General features: G+C 37.3%; 1 protein-coding gene across 1 annotated transcript in view; it reads left to right on the top strand.

Annotated features, from left to right (window-relative positions):
* TMEM135 (transmembrane protein 135) overlaps positions 1 to 22,844 on the top strand; it is a 186,802-nt gene that overhangs the window by 66,139 nt on the left and 97,819 nt on the right. The window contains exon 5 of the mRNA XM_074860305.1: positions 9,258 to 9,323. Coding sequence (XP_074716406.1) covers positions 9,258 to 9,323 — 66 coding nt within the window. The remainder of the gene's footprint in view (positions 1 to 9,257; positions 9,324 to 22,844) is intronic.

Below are 22,844 nucleotides of genomic sequence, written 5' to 3'. Positions count from 1 at the left end.
GAAAAAATAATTCAAAATACTAGATTAACATTATGTTGGTAGTTAATTACCATTCCCCAAATAATACGTGACTTTCTGAAATGTCTTGCTGATTGTTTTGCATTAAATGGTTTTAATTCACTTACAATCAGCATTTGATTTATTTATTTATTTTTTTAACGGACAACAGCATGTGATAAATAAAATTACACCAATTCATTTTTTGTTAGATCATCTCCAGAATATACATATCCTTCATTGAAAACAATTTAGCTGTTATTCAAGATTAGTGAAACTTTTGTAGATAGGGGAGAGAGGCATTTTATAAGCTGGACCAAAACTGAAATAGCATAAACCTGTGTGTTCTGTTTCAAATTAGTTCGGAAAGATTGTGTGACATACATGTTTAAACAATAAGGTTGGGAAGCAAGTTCAGTGTCTCATCCTAAATAGATGTAGTTTATAATACTTATTGGTTACAGTGTGGTGATGATAAATCACTAGTTTGAAAATGTTTTTTAGATTAGGTTTGTATTAGTTTAACTCATAACTCCGTGGGTAAATTACAATACATGGAAACAAACCATTGAGACAAAGAAATTTTTGTTTCTTTTGCAAATGCTGAGAGCTACTACTTAAAACTGCTACCAGTGGGAAAGGTAAAAGATGAGGTAATCCCCTAAAGAAAAGGGACCATGGTTGTGAAACACGTTAAACATAAATCTTGTAATGCACTGAATTGAACCCGCTCAGAGTTCATGCTAACAAGAAATTCTGGTCACTGAAGGCAGATAAAGGAATTGTAAATGACTGTACTTAAATTAGTCTGGAATTCCAGAACACATGCTTGGATAATATGAAATCAAGCTGTCTAAATATGCAGCTCTCATTAATTTCGTGGTCATTGTGAAAGTTAAAAATGTCTGTGTTAGAAGACCCAGGGCTGCTGGAATAGCTTGCTGGTGTCATTGAGTGTTTAAATCTCTTCCATTTTCCAGGGATTAGAGTGGAGAATATGGATCAGGGGTCGGGATTTTGCTTTCAGTTGTCCTAGTAAGTCACTGAGGAACTGTGGGTGAACCATGAAAGCTCACCTCAGTCTGCTTTTACTTGTATTGCAGAAGAGTTTGGCTTCACTTATTTACGATGGATTGGGAATGAATTCTTGGTGCTTATTGCGATGTCACATACCCTTCTTTCTCATCTATCAGCTTTCTTTCATGATGATCTTCACCAGTGCTCTTCAGACCAGCAGGGCCAGGTGCTACAGTGCAGTCAGAACGGAAGGACGGACAGAGATGTAGTTAAGTGTAGGATGATCAACAAGGCCAAGTGCAAGGTCCTGCACTTGGATTGGGGCAGCTCCCGGTATCAATACAGGCTGGGGCATGAAGGGATTGAGAGCAGCCCTGGGGAGAAGGACATGGTTGTACTGGTGGATGAAAAATTGGGCGGGAGCTGGCAATGTGCACTTGCAGCGTAGAAAGCCACCTGTATCCTGGGCTTCATCAAGAGAAGTGTGGCCAGCAGGTTGAGAGAGGTGATTCTGCCCCTCTACTCAACTCTTGTGAGACCCAACCTGCAGTGCTGTGTCCAGCTCTGGAGTTCTCAGCACACGAAAGACATGGCCCTGTTGGAGCGGGTCCAGAGGAAGCCACAAAAATGGCCAGAGGGATGGAACAGCTCTGCTATGAAGACAGGCAGAGAGAGCTGGGGTGGTTCAGCCTGGAGAAGAGAAGACTCTGGGTACACCTTATAGAAGCCTTCCAGGACTTAAAGGGGGCTTATAAGAAAGATGGAAAGAGACTTTTTACCAAGGCTTCTAGTGACTGGACAAGGGGAAATGGTTTTACACTGAAAGAGGATAGATTTAAATTGGATGTAAGGAAGACATTTTTAGTCTGAGGGTGGTGAGACACTGGAACAGGTTGCCCAGAGAGGCTGTAGCTGCCTCATCATGGGAAATGTTCAAGGTCGGGTTGGACAGGGCTTTGGGCCACCTGATCTAGTGGAAGGTGTCCCTGCCCATGGCAGGGGGGTCAGACTAGATGATCTGTGAAGGTCCCTTTTGACCTGAACCATTCTGTGATTCTGTGTAGTGTTGGAGTTCAGCATAACTGTGGGCTCAGGGCAGTGTTACCCTGTTATCCTGGCACTTGGTGCCTTCAAGCCTGGGCAGACCTGTTGTTTTGGAGTGTAGTTGTTCCAGACAGCAGAAACGTCCCCCGTGGATCAGATCAAAATGGGATGGAGGGAGGTGGGAAGTCTTCCCGCTGCAGAGATAGTGCGGGATGGACAGATGGGTGCGGGTGCTCCTCATCATTTTGGAGCTGGAAATCTGAACATTTTGCTGCCCCCGAGTCCCCGGGGAGCACTGACTACGTGCAAGTGTGCTCGTATATTCCTGGGTTGGCCAGAGTGGTCTTTCAGCTCTTATCTTTTATTCTATCTGGCAGCATTACTAATCAAAACCATTTTTGACAGTTGTCAAGCTTTCTGCAGGCTGGCTTGCAGCTGTTTTCTGTTCTTCTGCTGTGTGATTGGAAAGGAGGAAGGTTTTAGCTGGCTTCAGTGGATCATTTTGCAGATGCTTGGTGCTGGTGGTGAGGCAGCCTCACTTGGACCTCCTTTCTCTGGCATTTCTGTCAAGGCAGAGGAGATTAAATGGCCTATTTCTCCAGTTTCCCATGCTGGCTCCTGGCCTGTTTTGTGGGTAATTCAGTTCATGAGCATTATACTGCTGGATTTTTTTTTTTTTCCTGGCTTCCTGATATTTAGTTAATTGCAGCATTGAGCTGTTCAGTCCTTTCTGCAGAGAAAACTAGACAAAGTTGAAAGTCAGTTACAGGCTGGGACCAGGAATCCAAATTAAATACCAAGCATTTTTTGAGGGGGGGGGGGGGGGGTGGGAGGAAGGAAAGGGAGAAGAACAGGTAGAGAAGTCAGGAGAAGAAAAAAAACTATCATCATCTTGGAAAAAGTTACAAATGCAACTGCAGATTACTGGGTTCAGATTAAGATAAATAAATACTAATGCTTTTATTTCATCCTCTTGGCAGCGCACAGTGCTTGATTATTTTTGTGCTTGGTTCATTTGCTGAGTGTGTGTTCTGCAGCTGTAAGTTTTAAAGCTGTTTTAAGGAGAGGCTGAGGTTCGCGAGCAGTTCTGCAGCAAGGGGCTGTTCTTACAGCAGAGACATAGTGAAGGCTAAATGCAAAGTCCGTCACCACGATGTATATTATCTTTGGGGTATTATGAAGATCAGGGTAGTTTAGTTAGGTAGTAGGGTAGAGGTAGATTAATTCATAAGAGAGTTCATTTACCCTGAAGGTGCAGATTTAGTTCAGTGAGCAAATGGAATTTGGTAGTGTAATAGAAATTACACTGAACTGATCAAATATTTGTGTGTAAATCTGACCCTAAATTTACATGACAAATCTGTGTATATTCTGAGGAAGGAGCAAGATGTGGCTCAGAAAGAGCTAACTGTGCTATTAATCTTGTTAATACTGGTTTATTTATGCTATATTAGTGATGAGTTTTACAAAACCCCAAACATCTCATTAGGGAATCAACATACATTTCTTATTTGAGAAAGGAGAGCCATTTTCAGTTAGTACTTTTGCTGTGTAAGATACATGGCCAGGTGTGTGCTTTATTTGCTTTCTGCCCTCTAATCTTCAAGCTGGTCTTCCCTCCTTACCCATAAATTAGAGCAGATTTGGCCCTTCTCTTGTGTGCCCAGAGCTTCCATGAGATAATTGCAAGCTGATAATTGCTGGGGCTTGTGAATATTGCGGATGTGTGTCCTTCCATTCCTTATGTGCATCTTTATTTTCATTTGGGGCAGGCAGTAAAATGTGATTTATGTAATAGAATTGTATTATCCTTCTAATAAACGTGCAGAAATGTTGCATAAGTAACCAGAGGAAAGGGAGATCAAATATTATGGAATGCACAGGTGGGTGTTTGGTGCAATATTTTCTCTGGGTGTTCACATTTTGAAAGCTGAAAATGGAAAAAATGAGAGAAGTTTCAGAAAATGGGCTATCGTGAACTACATAAAATATGCTTTATCATGGAATTTAAATTGTTTAGGCTTTATAGAGTTCAGAGTTAAGCTGCTTTTATAGAAGGTAAAGGTAAGAAGTGATTTATCTGCTAATGGGTGAATGGAAAGAACTTGTGTCTCAGATGTCAAGTATATACCGATCTGCTCATTGTACAGTAAGGTACAATGGTTCAGTAAGGTTCAAATGGTTCAGTAATGAAGGCAGAGACATTCAGACTCTTAAAAGACAGAGGTACATGGAATTCACACCCGTAAAATGGAACGAACAAAATTTTTTATGGTTTTCCAGAAAACAAGAATTTAAATATATGTCTCTTTAAAGGCGTCAGTTCATCTTCAGTGTTGTATTTTAATGTATTTTAAATATATTTAAAATTCATAAAATATATAGAAATATACATAGTAAGTTCTATATTGGTATTGTAATTTCATCAAAAGCTGTAACAGTAAATAAGCTCATCAGTTAAGTTAAATCTGTCATCTGGAATAAGGTTTAGATGGAGAAGGTTGCCTTACACTTGAAATTTTGTGGACAGAAATTAGGAAAAATTGCTTTCAGAAACTTCTTGTACGTTTTCCTATTCATTATTGCTTCTGAATCTCACCAAATCTCATTTTTATAGCACTCGTGCTTGTTTTCAAAAGCTGTGTGATGGTTAGCTAATCAGGGCTGTAACAATAGTTCATTTGCAATATGTAATCAAGTTGAAAAATGTTAGTGATGATTTCGGATAGACTGTCAAAAACCTTTTTTGAATGTAACTTGCTTCTCGTGAAGAAGCACAAATTTTACAGTCCAGAGCTGTCAGCCAGCTAGTGTAGCCAAGATCAGCAAACTTAATAGGAGTGAAAAAAAGTATTTTGTGGTATTCCATCCATTTTTATTCTTATAACAAATTGCACCATTTTAATTTTAATTAAATCTGTAAATTGCCGTGAATGACTTCCAAAGATCTGTGCCTTTCAGGACATATCTTTAAAAAGAAAATTTTTTTATATTTAAAATGCACATTTAGAAGTAGGTGCCAAAATCTGTCAGGTAATTAAAAAGCATGCATTTCTAAATTAATTAATTTGCATTAGCAATCCCCTCCACTGCTTGCATTTGCAGTTTTAACTTTGGTAAAACAGTAACTATTTTGACGAAAAATTATAAGACCATTTTATTTTTGTGAATACCTAGAAAATTCAAAACATCTGGAATATCAAGTACTGTTTTTCTTGCTGTTTTTCCTACAATTTACATCAATAATACACAATTATTTTCCACTTTAGTTCTGGTTCATACAAGTGGTTTCCTTTTTTTTTTTTTTTTTTAAAAAAAAAACCACTTGCAAGGAATTTGAACAGAAGCGACTGCTTTCTTGGAGGGAGAACAACAGTTGGTCATCTTTGTCTGGAGATGACATTAGAGCTTGCCTGGTGTTACAGAGTGGTAAAACACATTAGGCTGCCATTTCACCTCACATACAATGTAACACAGTATACATTCCTTACAATGAAGAACAATTTTAGGATTCAGTAACTATCAGCTTGGCAACACATTTATTTCACACTGAGATCACTAAAACCATCTGTTGATAATTTGCTTTCTTATGGACCTCTGACTCCCATCTCTGAATAGAAGTATCTAAAGTCATTGCCTAAGCCTGTAATGATTCTTATTTAAGGCTTATTCACAGTGAATCGAATGCAAATAAATCTTAAATTTTTCCAGCTTCATAAAAATCTGATTATGATGAAATATTTAATGCTAGCAGAAGCAGTTAAAAATGATCTAAATTCGTAGCTGGTGGTTTCTTTGGGAACACTGTTATAATTTCCTAAAGGGACAGTTTTGCCTTTTTGATAGGTTATCCTGACACAATGATAAATATTTCCAATCAGTTGTGCAACTGTGACTATGAAATACATCCTAACATCAAATACAGGATTATTTCAATATTTTCAGGATTTGAAAATTGATGTAATTTAAGCAATAAATGTATGTAAACCTTGGCATTCAGTGGACAATGTTAAATATAAATATATGGAAGAATTTTAGAAGACACTTCACAGATTAGAAAAGGCTGACATTGCAATCAGTCAGTTAAACTTATTCTGAATGGCATGTAACTGTGAGTGTCTTTACACAAGGATACTGTGAATTGTGAACTGGAAGAGCTGTGAAAACTGTTGCATGGGGCAGAAGGGCAGTTTTGACCTGATATCTAAAAGTTTGCTTAACTTTTCCAATAGAAATCTATTGCTGAAGAAGTCAAATTTATTTTATTAGGTAGTCTGTGTTGAAAGATAGATTAATTTGTGAGAGCAGTACTCTGCATGCTTTTATCAGATTTAATGTAATTAAATGAACTTCACATTTCAATATACTTCATACTTTTTTAAAAAATTATGTAAAGTTGTGATGTTTGTATTCAATGGATTTAAACTTAATATTGTAACAATTTGTATGAGAATATTATGGAGCATGATTCTTCATTCATGCAGCTTTTTTACCCCTATTCTTTATGGAGCATTAAGTATGATGGAGTTTGTCTTTAACATTTCAAAAAACCCAGTGTTTTTTGGTGCATTTATATTTATTGTTTTTCCATCCCCATGCTTATTAATCCAACCTGTACAGTTTGAATGCCAGCAGGACACTCTGTGTTTCAGAATTTCAGCACGGCTTGGCTTTTCATAGCTAGAAACTGCAGAAAGAAGGATGGCCATCCGCTTGGATGGCATGAAGCATTTCCACCACTTATGGAGAATTTGGGGATTTGGTCTGTGCTTCTTTGGGAACCACAGGGAATTTACAGCTCATCTGTTAATTGTGTTTTTTCGTGGCCTTGTCACTGAAAACAAGTTTTTGTGAAATACTGGAACAGGTTGATTAGAGAGGCTGTGGGACCTCCATCCATGAAAATGTGCTTGAGCAAGCCCTGGGCAACCTGCTCCAAGGGGCCCTGAGTAGGACCAGATGACCCTGGTGGTCTCTGCCAAATTATTGTTTGTGCCTGCATTTGTGGGGCAGAAAGGAAAAAGCTGGAAATTGAAGACAGTGCAGGAGTTTGTCCAAAACAGAAGGGTTGCAGATAAATTCACGTTTTAAGACTGGCCGCATTTTCCTAGCCCAGGTCACGTTCATCATTAGTCTGTGTGATGTTACAGTTTTGTGAAGGCGTTAAAAAATTCCTGAGTGGTTTCATCTTGTTCTTTTTCCGTGTAAGACTTCACCTTATTTGAATCTCAACACTTTGTTCACATTTAGTTTTCTTTGTAGAAAGGATACAAACTTGAAATATTTTCTGCTAATTCCCACCTCCTTTACCTTAAACATTACACCAACAGTAAGCTTGGCTCTAATTACTCTTTTGAAAGATGAACATCTTTAAGCATCCTCTTGGATTTTGCATACCTAAAAATCCAATAGCCCTTTCTCCAGCCTTATAATTGTCAGTGCATGAATGGCCATAAGTGGCCTCATCCCCCCCCACGCTCTTTGGGTAAGAAGCTGTGATTGTAGGGCTAATCTTCTTAGTGGTACTCGGCACATGAAGAGCGGCCCATAGGAGGACATCTATGGTGCTGGATTTTCTGATGCTGTGATTTTAACTTGTTTCTGAATGACATCTGGTGTTAATGATGTGAGTACAAGTGTATTAAGAGAGATCTTTTACTAGTAGATCTGAAAAGAAAGTCACACACACCAGTGGTTTTCAAAAGAAACAAAAGCAGCTTAGCTGTAGTGACAGAATGCTCAATTCGTTTGAAACATCCTTAAAAATGTTGGTGAAAGAAACCAATTTTGGGAAATACAAAAGGTTGTATGAGGCTCACTTCATCTCTCAAATAAGACGGGTTTGAGAAGAATCACACTTGGGCATTGCCCTGTGTTGTTGCAGGTGTAAATGAAGTGTAATACATTTTGCATGTTCTGGAGCTCACACATTCATGTACAGATGGGAGGGGAAAACATAAGGTAATTAAAAGCTCTGTTATAAAATTCTTTTCTGCAGGCAATTATTTAGAAAAGGGTAAATGCCAGTTAATCTGTGTCTAGGAAGATGTCTTTGATACTACTTTTGCTAAGATACAGCTATCTTAAGATAGTGTAGCATGAACCCAGCAAGTCTTGCAAGCATGTAAGCATTGAGCTGCTTATTTTTTAAATCACTATTTAAAAGATAATCAGCTACTGCAAACTACTTCTATTTTTCAACTTTATAAATGTTTTTTTCAAACAGTCTGCTAATTACTTTCTAACATAGATCCTTAAATGTTAGATTTTATTTTTTTTTTTTATTAGAACCAGATATTAAAAACATGTTTCGTTGCAGTTGAAATTGAAACTGGCTTCACCACTTGCTATGGAAACAAGTCTTTAAAACAAATCTGTTCTTGTGTACACTGATGTGCCAATCCGTAATTTTATGTAACCAGTGAAGTTTTTCATGCCTTTTTGCAGCCAGCTTGTAGAAAGAAATGTGATACAGAACTTATGCTTTTTTTTTTTTTTTTGTATTTAGGCTTGCATTAAGAGTCAGTAATCTATGTTTATGTCAGAAGTATGTGCTAGTTGTCCCACTGGATTAAAGAAAGGATGGGACAACTAACACAGAAAAGCGTGCAACCTAACTAAAGATTAACCTAATTAAAGATTTCCCCAAAGTTGTGTTCTGTATCATTTGCACATGCCAGTGTTGTGTTTTGTAATGCCACCATTATTAAGAGAGCCTCAGGTGCTTTTAGGAAAAGGGCTGCATCATACTTTTGTTTTTTGATATTCGTTTGTTAATTTAAGTGTATACTATTAAACAGCAACTTTTAAAATTAATGAGTTTAACGAGTTGTAAAATACCATATAACTATTTTTTCGCTTAGTATCCCACTTTTACCTGACAGCCTGTGGAAGATCATTATATAGGGCTGAGCATCTCTTGACCTGAATGAAGAGTCTTGTGTAACTGCTGCAGCATCGCGGGAGGGACTGTGCACTGTTGAGGTGGTTACTACCTCCACAGACCTCTCACCTTGCAATAAACCTTTGCCTAACCTCTGCAGACTGTTCAAAATAACTTACTGAAGTGATTCAGTTGTAAAATCGGTGCTAGAGGTAGCTGACACTTTAAAAAATGTTATAAAAGTTGAAACAAATCTTCATAAGCTGCATTGTCTGTTTTTTAAATAACTAATTTGTTTGTGTGTTGTTTGCTGCAGGCCACAGAAACATTGTTCCGAATGGCAGTAGCAAGAGGAGCTATTACACCTTTAAGACATGGAGAAGTAAGGCTAAATATATCTATCTATCTATATATTTTTTTTTTGCACACGTGGTATAATGTTTTATTAATATAATGCTTTATAAATTCCTGGAAGACATGTTGTGTTCAGGTAAGTGAAGAGGGCTGGACCACGTATAACTTGCATACCTATGTTACAGTTTTTTTTAAAGGAGAACAAGAATTTAAATCGTGCCCAGTGGGAGGTTAAGTATTCTTCAAAAACACTCTATTTTTCTCTTTGCCTGAATCATAATTTAGCCTTATGATAGAAGTGACTCACAAGAATGTCATTTTAGTCACGTAATTTTTCACTGGATTTTCTCCTTTAAAAATGGTAGAGTCTAGAGGAATTCAGAGGTCAATCTTTGTTATTGGGTAGCTGCAGAGAGGTTGTTTCATCCTTTGTCTGTTCCTTTCAAGAAACAGTAACTTCAGGCAGTATATGAAGTATTAATACATTGATTATTCTAAATAGGATAAATACATTTGAATATTACGTTTCTCATACATGCTTCTGTTGATGGTGAATGTTTGTTTCCTTCTTTGTGTGGTTTTTATATCAGGTAAACGTCATTCTGAACATTGCTGATTAGATGTTTCCAATATTAGGTGGTGCAATTTATGCTTAGGTTGAATTTCATTTAAAAAAACCTCTTCTGGGCATTGCCACAGCTGGATGCTGCAGTGTATAGGGTTTTAAATGTAGAAACCTCAGTGTTTTTTCATGGTAATCTAATTTTGATCAAATTCTTAGGTAACTTTGGGAGAAGTTCGTATAGTAGACACAGCATTCAGTCTGGAATTGAGACATAGACTTATCCTGGAGTCCTGGCTGTGCTGTAAAATGTTCCTTATGCTGATGAAGTTGCTTTAATTTCTCTTTTGAAATGAAGTGATGCATCTTTGCGTCAGTGTCTGAAGATGTACCTGAGATTTCCTATCCTGCCGTTGTCTGTAGTTTTAGCTGAATATATGGATCCTTTATACTTTTTATGTACTGCTCTTCATTGTTTTCTATGAAAGAGTGTAATGCAATTTTCGGAAGTATTAGTTATGGATTATGTGCAACCCTTCCAAATTATCTCTGCTTATTTTTTTTTTTCAGTGAAGGGTACTTCATTTTCTGTGTTTCAGGTTGCCTAGAGACTTTGTGGAATTTCCATCCTTGTAGTTACCCAGTGAATGATGTGAATTATGGAAAAATCAATTTCATTTTTTTTTTAAAGTGTAACCAATTGTACCATGCAGTGCAAAATACTGGGACGATTGGAGGCATAATGATCTCTGTTGTGAGCTATACCAGTAATCTCTGTATCTGATACATCTTATGTTGAGCCAGTTCAGCTCACTGATGTGGTAGAAAAAGTTTAATTTTTTTTCTTTAGCTATTCCCTCTGATCTTTTATCAATTAAACTGCCTCAGGGGCTAGGGAGAACCAGATGAGAAGCAGCAAGATAAGTGGTGAGAGAATGTAGCCATGGTTAGCAAGAAAGGAACTGGGTGAAATTGCATCTATTTGATGATAATGAACTTTGTGTTGGTGTACTGTGTCCTGTGACACTATTGCCAAGGTATTCCTTTTTATTCAGGGGAAATACAGTTAATGCTAAGCTAGATAATGTATAGATAAAACATGTAAGAATTATCCAGAGTTGGCTTTTTGTGTAAGAAGGCAGTGGGAGGAATAAAAAGACCTTTTTTCTTTCCTATATTTTTGTCAGGCTATATACAGGGGGGAAAAGTGTTTTTACTCAAGGAAGATCTTTTCATTAAATTCCATTGTGGAATTATAATTTTAGTCTGAAAATGAGGAATGACATTAATCAAATGAAATTAATTTTTCCAGAAGAAACATACAATTGTCAAGAGTCATATTAAAATTTTTTTTAGCTCTTCCAAGAAATTGCTGAATATTTTCACAGTGCGTAAGTAGAAAGGGAGCCAGAAAAAAAGTTGAATATGAACTAAAGTTGACTGTATTCTGTTTGAGAAGTGTGAACTTGGCAGTGAAAATCAAAGCAGAGCAACTTGTTTATTGGAAATTCCAAACTACAGGGGCAGCAGTCCAAATGTGCAAAAGTGCTGTTCAGCTTTCATAGCAGTACTTAAAATTGTAACCCCATTTAACATTTAAGAGGGGGTAAAACTATTCAGTATTAGAAGGCAAAAATCATACTTGTTTGTTTTAAATTCATAAATAAAAAAATGACAATATTCTGTCTGCACTGCTGAATGGATTAATGTGCAAACAGTTCTTCTATACAGACAAAACAGGATGCATGAAAAACTATTACAAACAAGTTGTCATCCCCAGGTGAATTTATAATTTATAATATTGGATGTCTATGGGAAATCCTTTTTCTCCTCCTTCCAACATTTCCTCATTCATTGGGACTCATCAAGCCTTTATACATACAGAATTTTTAGGTTTTTCCATTATTATCCTTGCAGAAATTGAAAAATTAGGTTGTAGTGTTTTTTTTGACTTTTGCATATGGTTTGTAAAATTACTGTTGAGAGTTTAGAAAATCATGCTGCCAAAAGTAGTTATCAAAATTGAGTATGTAATGCTAAAAATTAAACTGTGGGATATAGATCATAGAGGTTCCTGAAGAATCTTCTCAGCAGTTCCCTTGCTCCTGGTTGGATTGAAGTGTAGTAACATCCATGGGAGGGAATCAGACCCAGAAGCATAATTATTTTGCAGGATTCAATATGTTGTGTTTCATGTTAATAATTTATTTCTGTCAGTTGCTTTGTTTTGGGGGTGGAGCCTGAGGCAGAGCCTTGTAGAGTTTATTTGTTTCTGTTAGCATTTCTAGCTCCTTCCCAAGTGGTCCAAAAACTGTATGAGCAGATGTGATCACACCAAATTTATGGCTGTGCTTGTCTTAGGGTGCATTTCATTAATGTCACAAGGTTTAGAGTTGGTGGTAGGCATGGCTGAGAGCTGTGCATTCAGGGTGTGTGGACCTGACACCACTTGGAGAGCTTCTCCAGCTGTTTCTTCTGCTTCTGGTCTTCATGCAGCAGGCTAAGATCTGCTGCCATGTGTTCCTCATGCCATCCAGCCTCTTCCAGACAGAGCTGCTGTCTTCATGGGTGCTGGCTGGTGTGGCAGGAACAAGAGCAACCACAGCCTGTCTGCTGAAGAGAGTGAGAAGAGGAATAGGAGGCGGCTAGTGCTTCAGAGTTGACTGTTCATGCTTGCCCCTTCTGCATCCCCTGGAGATTCTGCTGTTGTGTGCTCAACCCCCAGGGGAGAGCCAGGAGGAGGAGTAAGGTTGCCAGCAGTGGCTATGAGAAGTCACTGGATGCAGAAAGACAGAATACGTTTGACATGGGCCAAGTTGAAGTTTGGTGACTATACGCAGAGAGAAAACTTCCCTGATTTTAACTGGAAGTGACCAATTTCATTCATATTGAGCAAGTGATATACCAAAAACTGTGTGTCACATAAGATTTGTACATGTGTCAAGGTACTGAACAAGAAGGAGGGATCTGATTAGGACAATTAGCTTGCAGGACTGATGCCCTCAATCCCTGTAGAGGGAAGCAAATTCACACAGCTCATCCGGAGAAGGAGCAGGAGGACAAACCCTTAATGGAGAAAATATGATGAAATAGGCTGACATGGACGACAGAGGTAATGGTAGAGGCATGATTCCCAGAGAGCTGGAACTGATAGCCATGCGTGAACTCTGTGGGTGTTAACTCATGTCTTATAACATCTTTATGAACCTGTAAACTGTCTTAATCTCTTTCATCTGAAAAATTCTGTGACTTCCTGGTGGAAGAACTCAGGCATGTATCTTCAGAGTTTATTAAGTCTACAAGGAAAAAACCCATTCCTGCCTCAACTGAAGAAAAGGGATATGCTCCATGGATTGTGCACTTCTGAAGTGTTAAGACATATGGGGAAGCTTCAGTATGGTGGAACTTTCAAATCTTCATGTAGTGCTTTGTGATGGCAAAGACAGGAAAAAAATAATTTTGCAGAAGAGAAAGATTTGCATAGAAAAGTCAGAGCAAAAAAACCCCTTAGGCTACATGATAGGCTCTGTTTCATAATGCCTGCAACAGCTGAGATGTTTTGAAGAAGTTTTGAAGAAAGGAATGTAGTCTTCAGTCTGTAGCAGTGCAATAGAATGCCATTAATTTGGGATATTTGGTGGTTTCTTCCCCCCTGCCCCACCCCCTCCCCGCCCCAGCTATATAAAAGCCTTTGTTCATGAAATGCCATGGGAACCAAAATATAAAAAGGGATTTGCAGGCTGTGTCTGTAAGTTTCCGAGAGGTTCAGTTCACAATAGCAGTTGGATTTAGCTGGGGTGCCTGAAGAGATATCTCTCCAAAGCTGTCTAAGGCTCTCATGAATATTACACTGTATAAGCAGAGGCTGAATGGCAGTTCTATCTCTCCTTCTCAACCTATTTAGTTCACATCTGGGTGAGTTAATGACCAACCTCCAGCTGGAGTTTATGTTGATTTGCTGGTGCAGACTCCTGGTTCCTTTCAGAATTAGCAGTTATACTGTCTGTATGGAAGAATGGGTGAAGTTCAATGAATGCTCACCCATACACGTGTGTCTTCTGTCTTGGAGATACAGCAGCAATGCAGCTTAAAGGGCATTGTCAAACCAGTGCTGTCACAGATAACGAGGCTGGAGCATTCTTAGCTATAAAAATACCATTGTCAACCAAATTTGAAGTAGGTATAAAAATATAAGCAATTATTGTACTTTCCAGCCTAAAATGGCTTATGGCCTTATGGTGTAATACATGTAATGATTTGAATTGCTATGGCAGTAGATACCCATGTTTTACCCTTTGTTGTAAGAAGACACATTTTGGCTTTTGTTTAAAGCTATGTTTAATAGATTTCAGAATTTAATTTTTTATTGTGTTTTCTGTAAGGTAAATAATGTGAAGTGCAAACTTTTATGAATTTAGCCCAGATATCTGTAAAAAGTAATTTCTGTGGGTTTTGTATTCATAGTAAATACCAATGATACACTTGTCATTAAATTTATAGCTAAAAGTTAAACAAGGGGATCAGTAAAGATCTTTAAACTGCAATTCCTTTTATATTTTTACAAGTAAACACATAACTGGAAACAGCGATATGAAATACTTCCTCATGCAGCAGTTCTGTTATTTTGACAGACTTTATCCTCCGCTTTACTGTTTGCAGTTGTGACAGATGTAAGAGGACATGGTCCAAGGGCCACCTGTGTGACTTGGGTTCAAGCCTTAAAACAAGCACGGGAACAACTCTCAAGATAACATCAGTTTGTTTAGGTCTGAATAGGAAGGAGCTTAGTAACTTCAGTGCAATCATTTCCAAATGAGCAGTTCTTATATTTTTGTGATAAAATGCTTGTGTTGATAATTCTTGTTCAATAGAGTGTTCTTTCTTTAGAAATCAAAACCATAGTCTGCTTTGTTATATGAGGGAATGTATATATATTTTAGAATAATGCTATTAAAGCAAATACTAAATTTTTAAATGTTATTAAAAGCTGAAGAAATTGTGAAAGCATTCATTTCTTGCATTTGGGGGTTGCACTAAATGATAAATAATAGATCACAAAATTCAGTAGTCACCAAAGTTACATTTCTCTCTTTAAACTATATGTATGTGTATATGTATGCATGCAGATATATAGCTGTTCTTTTTAACTGTGAAATTTTATCTTGTGTTGATTTTAAGAAAGAATTTCAACCTAGGAAAGGAAGAGATAGTGTTAAAAGTGATGTTACTGCCAGCTCAACGTTCCTTGCCCTCTTGTTCCCCATCCACCATGTTATAGCAGAGTGCAGTGTAGAGTCCTGGAGACACAGATGTGGAATTAAGTCATGCAGATAAGAACCTTTTTTATTAATAGCAATAACTGTAATTTTTTTCATGAGAAGGGACTTTCTGTTTTTACTTGCCATTGGAACAATTTGACAGAGATCTTAGGACACCTCAGTCATTATATTTAGTTGGCTACTGTAAAGGTGACATGGAACAGAGCTTTCATTTAAATGATGGTCTCTTTTCCATATAAAGGGGTTTATTCTAGAGATTACCAAATTCTACATTTGATTTTTAAATTTTGGGGTTTTGTCAATGTGATTTTTCTGCTTGTACTTTTGGCCAGCTTCATTAGTAATGCATGAAATGCAGGAAGACTTCATAAACGATAACATTTTAGGTTCTGAAGAAGTACTGTGAATCACTTGAAATTAATTTTAATTTAAATAAAATTGCTTTGAGCACACTGTTTACTATGATTTCAGCTCGGGGGCATATCAGACCTAATCACTTACAGGCACGTTACAAACCGAACGGCAGTGGGACAATGGACATCTGATCCCCTCGCCCTCATACCTTCCTATCACAAAGATGTCTTTATTTTCTGGGGTTCAGAAGTTCTGCTCTCACAGACTACCCCAACATCTCTGGTTTCCATGCTTTTTTCTTCAATTCTTTGTTACTGTCATGTTAATATGTGAAGAAAGATATTTTCTCAGATTTACATAAATCTTACAGCAGTAGAGACACTGTAGTTATGGTCCTGAAGGTTCTCAACTTTTTAAGCCTTCTGGCTTTAGCCAAGGACACATTTAAAAAGCAGCACTGTTGGTCAAAATGAGCCTCGTTTGAAATTGTAAAGCTTCCTAGCAAACCGTGTTTGACGTTGCAAAAGGAATCTGGTTTGGTACAATGAAACTTGAATTTTTGTAAGGTCATGTCATAACATTCATGGGCTTTATTCTGCCTTCAAAGTAGAATTGTCAGTATCTTGGATCTTATCCTGTGGTTTTTTTTCCCTCCTGGTTAAGGGTTGCTAGTACACAGAAAAATGTGTATTTTTTAAATTGAATATGTTGTAAAACAGCATCAATTTAATTTAATCAAACCATATTTTCTGAATATGTGGTATAAGATCCAAAGTGCCAGTAGGTTTCAGTATTAATTTCTCTTATCATTACCCTCTTATTTTTGAAAACTATTTGCAAAAGTAAAGGGAAGGAGTTGGTTGCAGGCCGGTCTGAGTCCCTTTTCCTCTAAAGGGAGGTCTCTTCTTTCTCTGTCCCCAAGAGAATAATCTGTACTTTGATTTTTAGCTTTTTTCAAAGGAAATGCGTTTTTAAAAAAAAAAAATAAAAAATATCCTAGATAGTCTTCTGAAACACCAATTAAAAAACCCCTTTACATTACTGACATACATAGTTACAGCTTTCTCTTTAGTGAAATCTTTTTTGGAGTAAGTATTGAGCCTGTCTTTTATAACTTCTTGTAAAGAGGCAGCAAATGGATAAAATGTATCCATAAGAATGGAACTGTTTTGTAGTCTACCCTCTTAAGGTTTTGGTTTGGGGGATATGTGTCAGAAGTATTTAAAAATAGTACTGGTATCTGGAAAATCCTTCTGGCAGGTCACAATGGGTAACAGTTCAAAGGTAATTGAATTGCTGAAGACTGGCATACCTTATCTATATTATCTGGAAGTAAGTCAAAGGTAAACAACTTTTCTGATTAAATGCTGTGAAAACTAAAGCTTGATTGGGGGGAGGGGAAAGAGAGAGAGAGAAAGAGAATGCCACTGAACCCTGGGGAGGAAAACCACCAGATTACCTTTGTGGTTTTCTAGTGTACGGTATTCAAGTTTTTGCCATGAATTCAGTTATGTGAAGGTGTTATTTGTCTAGCTTGCCCTGGATTATCCATTTTATGTGGCTTGCAGGTTTTTAATTAATTTTTAATCATGAAGAGGAAAGTAAGTTTGTCTCAAAACCTTAGCTGAATATGAAGAACTTTTCTGCTCTTTTAATATACGGTTTGCCTGAGGATATTCTGTTTCTTACTAAAAGTCTTCACAAACCTTGAAAAAAATATTGACCTGCTCCAAATAGTTTTGAGGAGAAGTGGTGGAATTTATTTGTTTGGGAATGGAAAAAATGAACACACTGTAATAATTGTCTGGTGTAAATTTTAAGGTAAAAATATAAGAAAATAGGATAGTGGTTACATGTTCCAGAATATGGAGAGTTACTACTGAAGAAACGTAACACACAGGTTTGGAAACTTAGAGAACTTATGGTTTCACTTCTGTTTTGAAAGTTATTGAGGTGATTCATGCTTTGTATTTTTCTTTTAAATGTATGGATGATACATTTAAAAATACATAGTGTGTCTTTTTTCATAGAGTGGAACGATGGGGTTTGGTACTTAAGTGTTTGACATCATGCTATGCATTATTTTTATTATGAAGTAGATATTTTTTTTTAATGCAGGCTGATAGTATGTATTTATTTTATGATAATCATAACTTCCCCTTTGTGAAGTGAAACACAGGGCTAAAACCTAAATTGAATTATGCTTAGAAGTATTTGCCAGGTATCTTTCACCAAAATGTGTTTGACAAGGAGTAAAGTAATGAGGGGATTATTGATTTTAAAGATTTCTTTATTTCTTAAAGTCTTCTGATACCTTGCCTGTATATTCCAGATTTCTTATTTTTCATCATCAAAAGAGCAAGTGCATGGCAAATGCAGACAGTATAAAATCGGGGCAACAAAAACTAGATATAAGGAAATACATTTACTTTCTAATCTAGTTTTTATTTTAACATGACCTCTGGTCATCAAGAAATACGGTACTGGGAAGTATACGAGACTGTTTTATTAAGATAATTGTTCTTAGTTTCTTTCTTATTACAAAATGTAATTAGCGATTGCCATTTCAAACACAGACACTTCTTTTCTGTAACCTGACGGCATTTGTTTAATAACTATTCAAGTTGTGGTCTTATGTATCATGGCCTTGGAATGAAACTGTCATCTTGCTTTATACTTAAAACTTGCCCCCAAAGACAGGGTCTACAATTCCATTGTTCTGCCAGAGCAAGAATAATCTGTAGGGAGAATTTTACTTCTATACATGAGGAAAGGCACAATAGGTATTATAGGAGGTCAGTACTTGAGTTATGCTTCTTTCTTACTTCAGTGTTCTTGATGTTAATGTTATCTTAATGTATTCATATAGTTGAAGAATAAAGCTAAGAATGTGTTCACATTCCTGTATGCATTTAAGAATGCTAAATACTTGCTAAAGATATAATTAAAGCATACACTCAACTGAACTTCAGTTTTTGTGCAAGTTGTTTGATGCAAATTGTTGGAATAATAGTCTTGCCAATGTATGAATACGTTGTCATTTTATTGAACACTTTGTGATGAAAATATGTGCATGTCAACTAACTCACTGCTTATACTGTATGTAGAGTCACTCTGAAGAAGGGATAGTTTAACTTTAGTGTAAATGTAATTTACATTCAGTTGTTTCCAATGAATGAAATATAATATTCCTTTAGGAAAGCAATGCAAATATAGAAATCATGTTAAGGGGATTGTCAGTGTTTCCTTGCTCTTTAGAATTATTACTGAATTCAATTATTTAAATAATGTCCTCTCATTTCTATGGCAGATGTAGAAGTGGCTCGTGATCATTCTTGAAAGCCCAGTTGATGGGACAAAAAGTTTGACAAGTAACAAATACCAAGATAAATTGCAAGCAGTGAGGAGTTGAGACCAATTTTGGACTTTGCATCATAGGTTTTCTCCTCTGGTCAAATGACTGGTGATAAAAGGAAGTCACTGTATTTCTTCTTGTCCAGTCATTTTTAATGTTCTTATTCATTCTGTTGTTTGAATTCAAGTTATTTTATGCTCCTTATCCATATGGTACAGATTATTAAAATATCTTTGATCATGCACAAACAAAAAAAAGTAGTTATCTTTAACAACTTCTAATTGTCCTGTATATAAACAGATTGCATAAACCTAAATGCAATTTGAAATGCATTTTTGGGGGTTTCAAAAAGAGAATGAATGAGCTACAGGCAGTGAGAAAGCTCTTTCTGTTTCCTGTTCGATGTTCAAAGTTTGGTGAAAATCATACAAACATTATTCTATATTTCCTTATTAATAAGTAATTCTAGATTGTAGCTGGTGAACTGATAAAAGCGAAAATGAGGAAAAGAAAGGGAGAGCTGTGAACCGAATGAATGCAAAAAGTAGTAATAACTAATATTTCTCTTTTGACACTGTCTCCCATAAGATCCTTGTAGACAAGCAGTTGAAGTATGGGCTGGATGAGCAGATAGTGAGGTGGGTGGAAAACTGGCTGAACAGCCAGGCCCAAAAGGTGGTAATCAGTGGCACAAAGCTTAGTTGGAAGCCAGTAACGAGCAGTGTACTCCAGGGGTCAGTGCTGGGTCTGACCCTGTCTAAGATCTTTATTAGTGGTCTGGGTGATGGGGCAGAGTGTACCCTCCACAAGTTTGCTGGTGGCACCAAACTGGGAGGAGTGGCTGATACGCCAAAGAGTTGTGCTGTCATCCAGAGGGACCTTGAGAGGCTGGAGAAATGGGTTGACAAGGAACCTCATGAAGTTCAACAAGGGCAAAGTCCTGCACCTGGGGAGGAACAGCCCCATACACCAGTACATGCTGGGGCCCCCCAGCTGGAAAGCAGCTTGGTAGAAAAGGATCTTGGCGTCCTGATGGGCACCAGGTTGGACATGAGCCAGAAATGTTCCCTTGGTGCAAAGGTGACAAATGGTATCCTGGGCTGCATTAGCCAAAGCATTGCCAGCAGGCTGAGGAAGGTGATCCTTCCCCTCTGTTCAGCACTGGTGAGGCTACACCTGGAGTCCTTTGTCCAGCTCTGGGCTCCTCAGTGCGAGAGAGACATGGACATCCTAGAGGGCGTCCAACAAAGTGCCATGAAGATAGTGAAGGGACTGGAGCTCCTACAAAGAGAGGCTGAGAAAGCTGGGACTGTTCAGCCTTGAGAGGAGAAGACTCAAGAAGGATATTATCCACCTGCAGGGAGGTGCAAAGAAGAATGAGCCAGGTTCTCTTCCAGTAGTGCCCCGTGACAGGACCAAAGGCCATGGGCAGAAACTGAAACACAGGAAGTACTGGCCGAATGTAAGGAAACACTTCTTTCCTGTGAGGGTGACCAAGCACTGGCACAGGCTGCACAGGAAGATTGTGGAGTCTCCATTCTCGGAGATATTCAAAAGCCACCTGGACACAGTCCTGGGCTACTGGCTCTAGGTGGCCCTGCTTGAGCAAGGGGGTTGAACGAGATGACCTCCTGAGGTTCCTTCCAACCTCAATCATTCTATTGTGATTCTGTGTACTTCACTAGTACACAGTTTAGTAAACACTAAACACGTTTGTGTTTAAAGAGATAAATTTTCAAACTTTGCAGTGTAGTTTTCTATATGTATAAAACTGGATAATGACACTTTTATCAGGCATATATTCGGTTAATATTATACAAAATTCAAAATTTAAACCTTACATAAACTTCTCTTAAGCTACAGACAAAGCAAAAGACAGTACCTAAGGTAAGCAATTCCAGCTTAAAAAGGTTAAGGGTTTTAGTATTCGTTCCAAAAAGTGAGGGTGTGAGAAAATACTGTTGTTCTTTTCAAATTTATAGGGAGGTTGGTTACTAGAATTGGGAACTGATACCTAAACCAGGGTGTAGTATCTCTGGTGTAATATTATTTTGTGGCAGGATAGAAGAAACTCTGGAGCATCTCCATCATCTGACAGATTGTGATCCTCGTTGGGTGAGAACAGCTGGCTTTTATGGACAACATAAGTCTAGTACCACACGACAATGATCTGAAATCAGTTCATAAAAATCTCTGATATTCTTCCTTCTTTTAAAGAACTTCTGTGAGTTTGCTCTGGGAAGCCAACCCTATACCTAGATAACAGGATGTTTAGGAGAATGGTCTAGCCTCAGACATCTAAGTACCTCTACAAATGTAAAGCAAGTCTTTGTTATGGAAAAGATTAAATTCCATTGCTCAGTGTTCAGATGTGAGCATTGTGGGTACTTTGAGAATCACTAATAGTGGCATTACTTGAACTTTATATTGCTAAAGCTCCGTGGTAACTGCCTGCATTGGTTTATTGTAATAGTTTATTGTAATATTTTTACAATATTAAATCGCTGCCTTCTCAGACAGGATTCTATTGTTTTTCTTGACTAGTGTGAGATGGTTACGATAGGTGAAGATCTGGTCTGCCAGCAGCAGGAATGTTAGCGTGCATGAACTGTTGGAACAATTCTTTCACTCTGAACCATGAAACCAATCTGTTCCTGTCGGTTACGATTTTATGGAAACTAATTCTTTGTTGATGGAATCAGGTGAAAAATATGTGGTTCTGATTAGCAAATAGTATGCAGAGTTTCTTAAGGTCATGGAGAACATTCCTCTGGATATGCCCATGTGTTCAGATGTGTGTGTATGACTGTGCATATATATGTTATGTATGCATCTTCCTATATTAAAAATGACGGGCAGTTTAGTTTTTTCTTTTTGTATATAGTTTAAAAATATTTGCACTCTAATTGATAATTATAATATTAATATTTATATGCTGATTATAGTAGAATAAATATTCAGTTTTACTGTTTCTAAGTTTCAGGCACTGGTGGTTTTGAACTCAGCAACCCTCAAAATAATATTTAGTACAACTACTTAACATAAACTCAAATAATGAGCCTTTTCTGAAGTAGCACTGTTTTCTGTAGGAAATATGTATTATACAAGTGACTGCTTGGATAAAATAATGACCTTTCATTTTTAAGTATCCTGCAGAGCGGCAAAAAATAAACTGGTATCTGCAGTCTGCCTAATGGACTGCTCACCACATCACCACATGCAATTAAGCATAAGTGATTTTTCTGCTCAAGACAGGCTCAAGACTGATTTAGCAATGAAACTTAATTACTTCTAGCCCTTAGAGAAAATGGCCCAGCAAAGCTGAGGTTGTTGGCAGGGCAATGTGGGAAAGCTATTGCTGAAACTCCCTTCCCCATTTCTGATTTTCTGTTAGCAGTACTTAACACTGTCAACCTTCAATTAAGCAAATATTCCAGCAAAAATTGTGCATTGTTATTTCTTTGTTTGTTACAGGCTAAAGAGAAAGATAATGAAACTTTGCAGCTTCTTAAAAACAAGTGTTCTGATCAAATCCAACTGCTTCACTGTATGGGTGAAGTTCTTCTGTGCTAATGGAAATTAAACCTTAAAAATTAGTTCTCAAAAGCCTGTGTAAGTGTAAGGTCACCATTCTGGCCATAGAAATCTCAGGCTAAAAGCTAAAGCTAAATGCACATGTGCTTCTTGACAATTTAATATAGGTAAATTGTTTTTTTTTTTTCTACTCAGGTTATAGGAAAAAATGGTGAAGGATCTGAATTTTGCCAGAAAAAAACCTAATCATATTAACAAACTACTTCATACTCGAAATTGCTTCATTTGAGTTATTAGGAATGTGTTATTTAAAGGAAACAGGAACTTCAATTCTGTGACTCCAAGGAATACATCTGGAATAACAATTCAGAGGGACATATGGCATCAATTGGGTTATATTTTCCTATATGAGGGTTCTGATTGCAGTAAAAGGTAAAACTGTTCATTAATTATGCAGAATTAAAA

The sequence above is a fragment of the Strix uralensis genome, chromosome 2, assembly GCF_047716275.1.
Source record: "Strix uralensis isolate ZFMK-TIS-50842 chromosome 2, bStrUra1, whole genome shotgun sequence".
NCBI classification, from domain to species: domain Eukaryota; kingdom Metazoa; phylum Chordata; class Aves; order Strigiformes; family Strigidae; genus Strix; species Strix uralensis.
The sequence above is the reverse complement of the archived record's forward strand: the minus strand, read 5'-3'. Positions and strand labels throughout refer to the sequence as shown.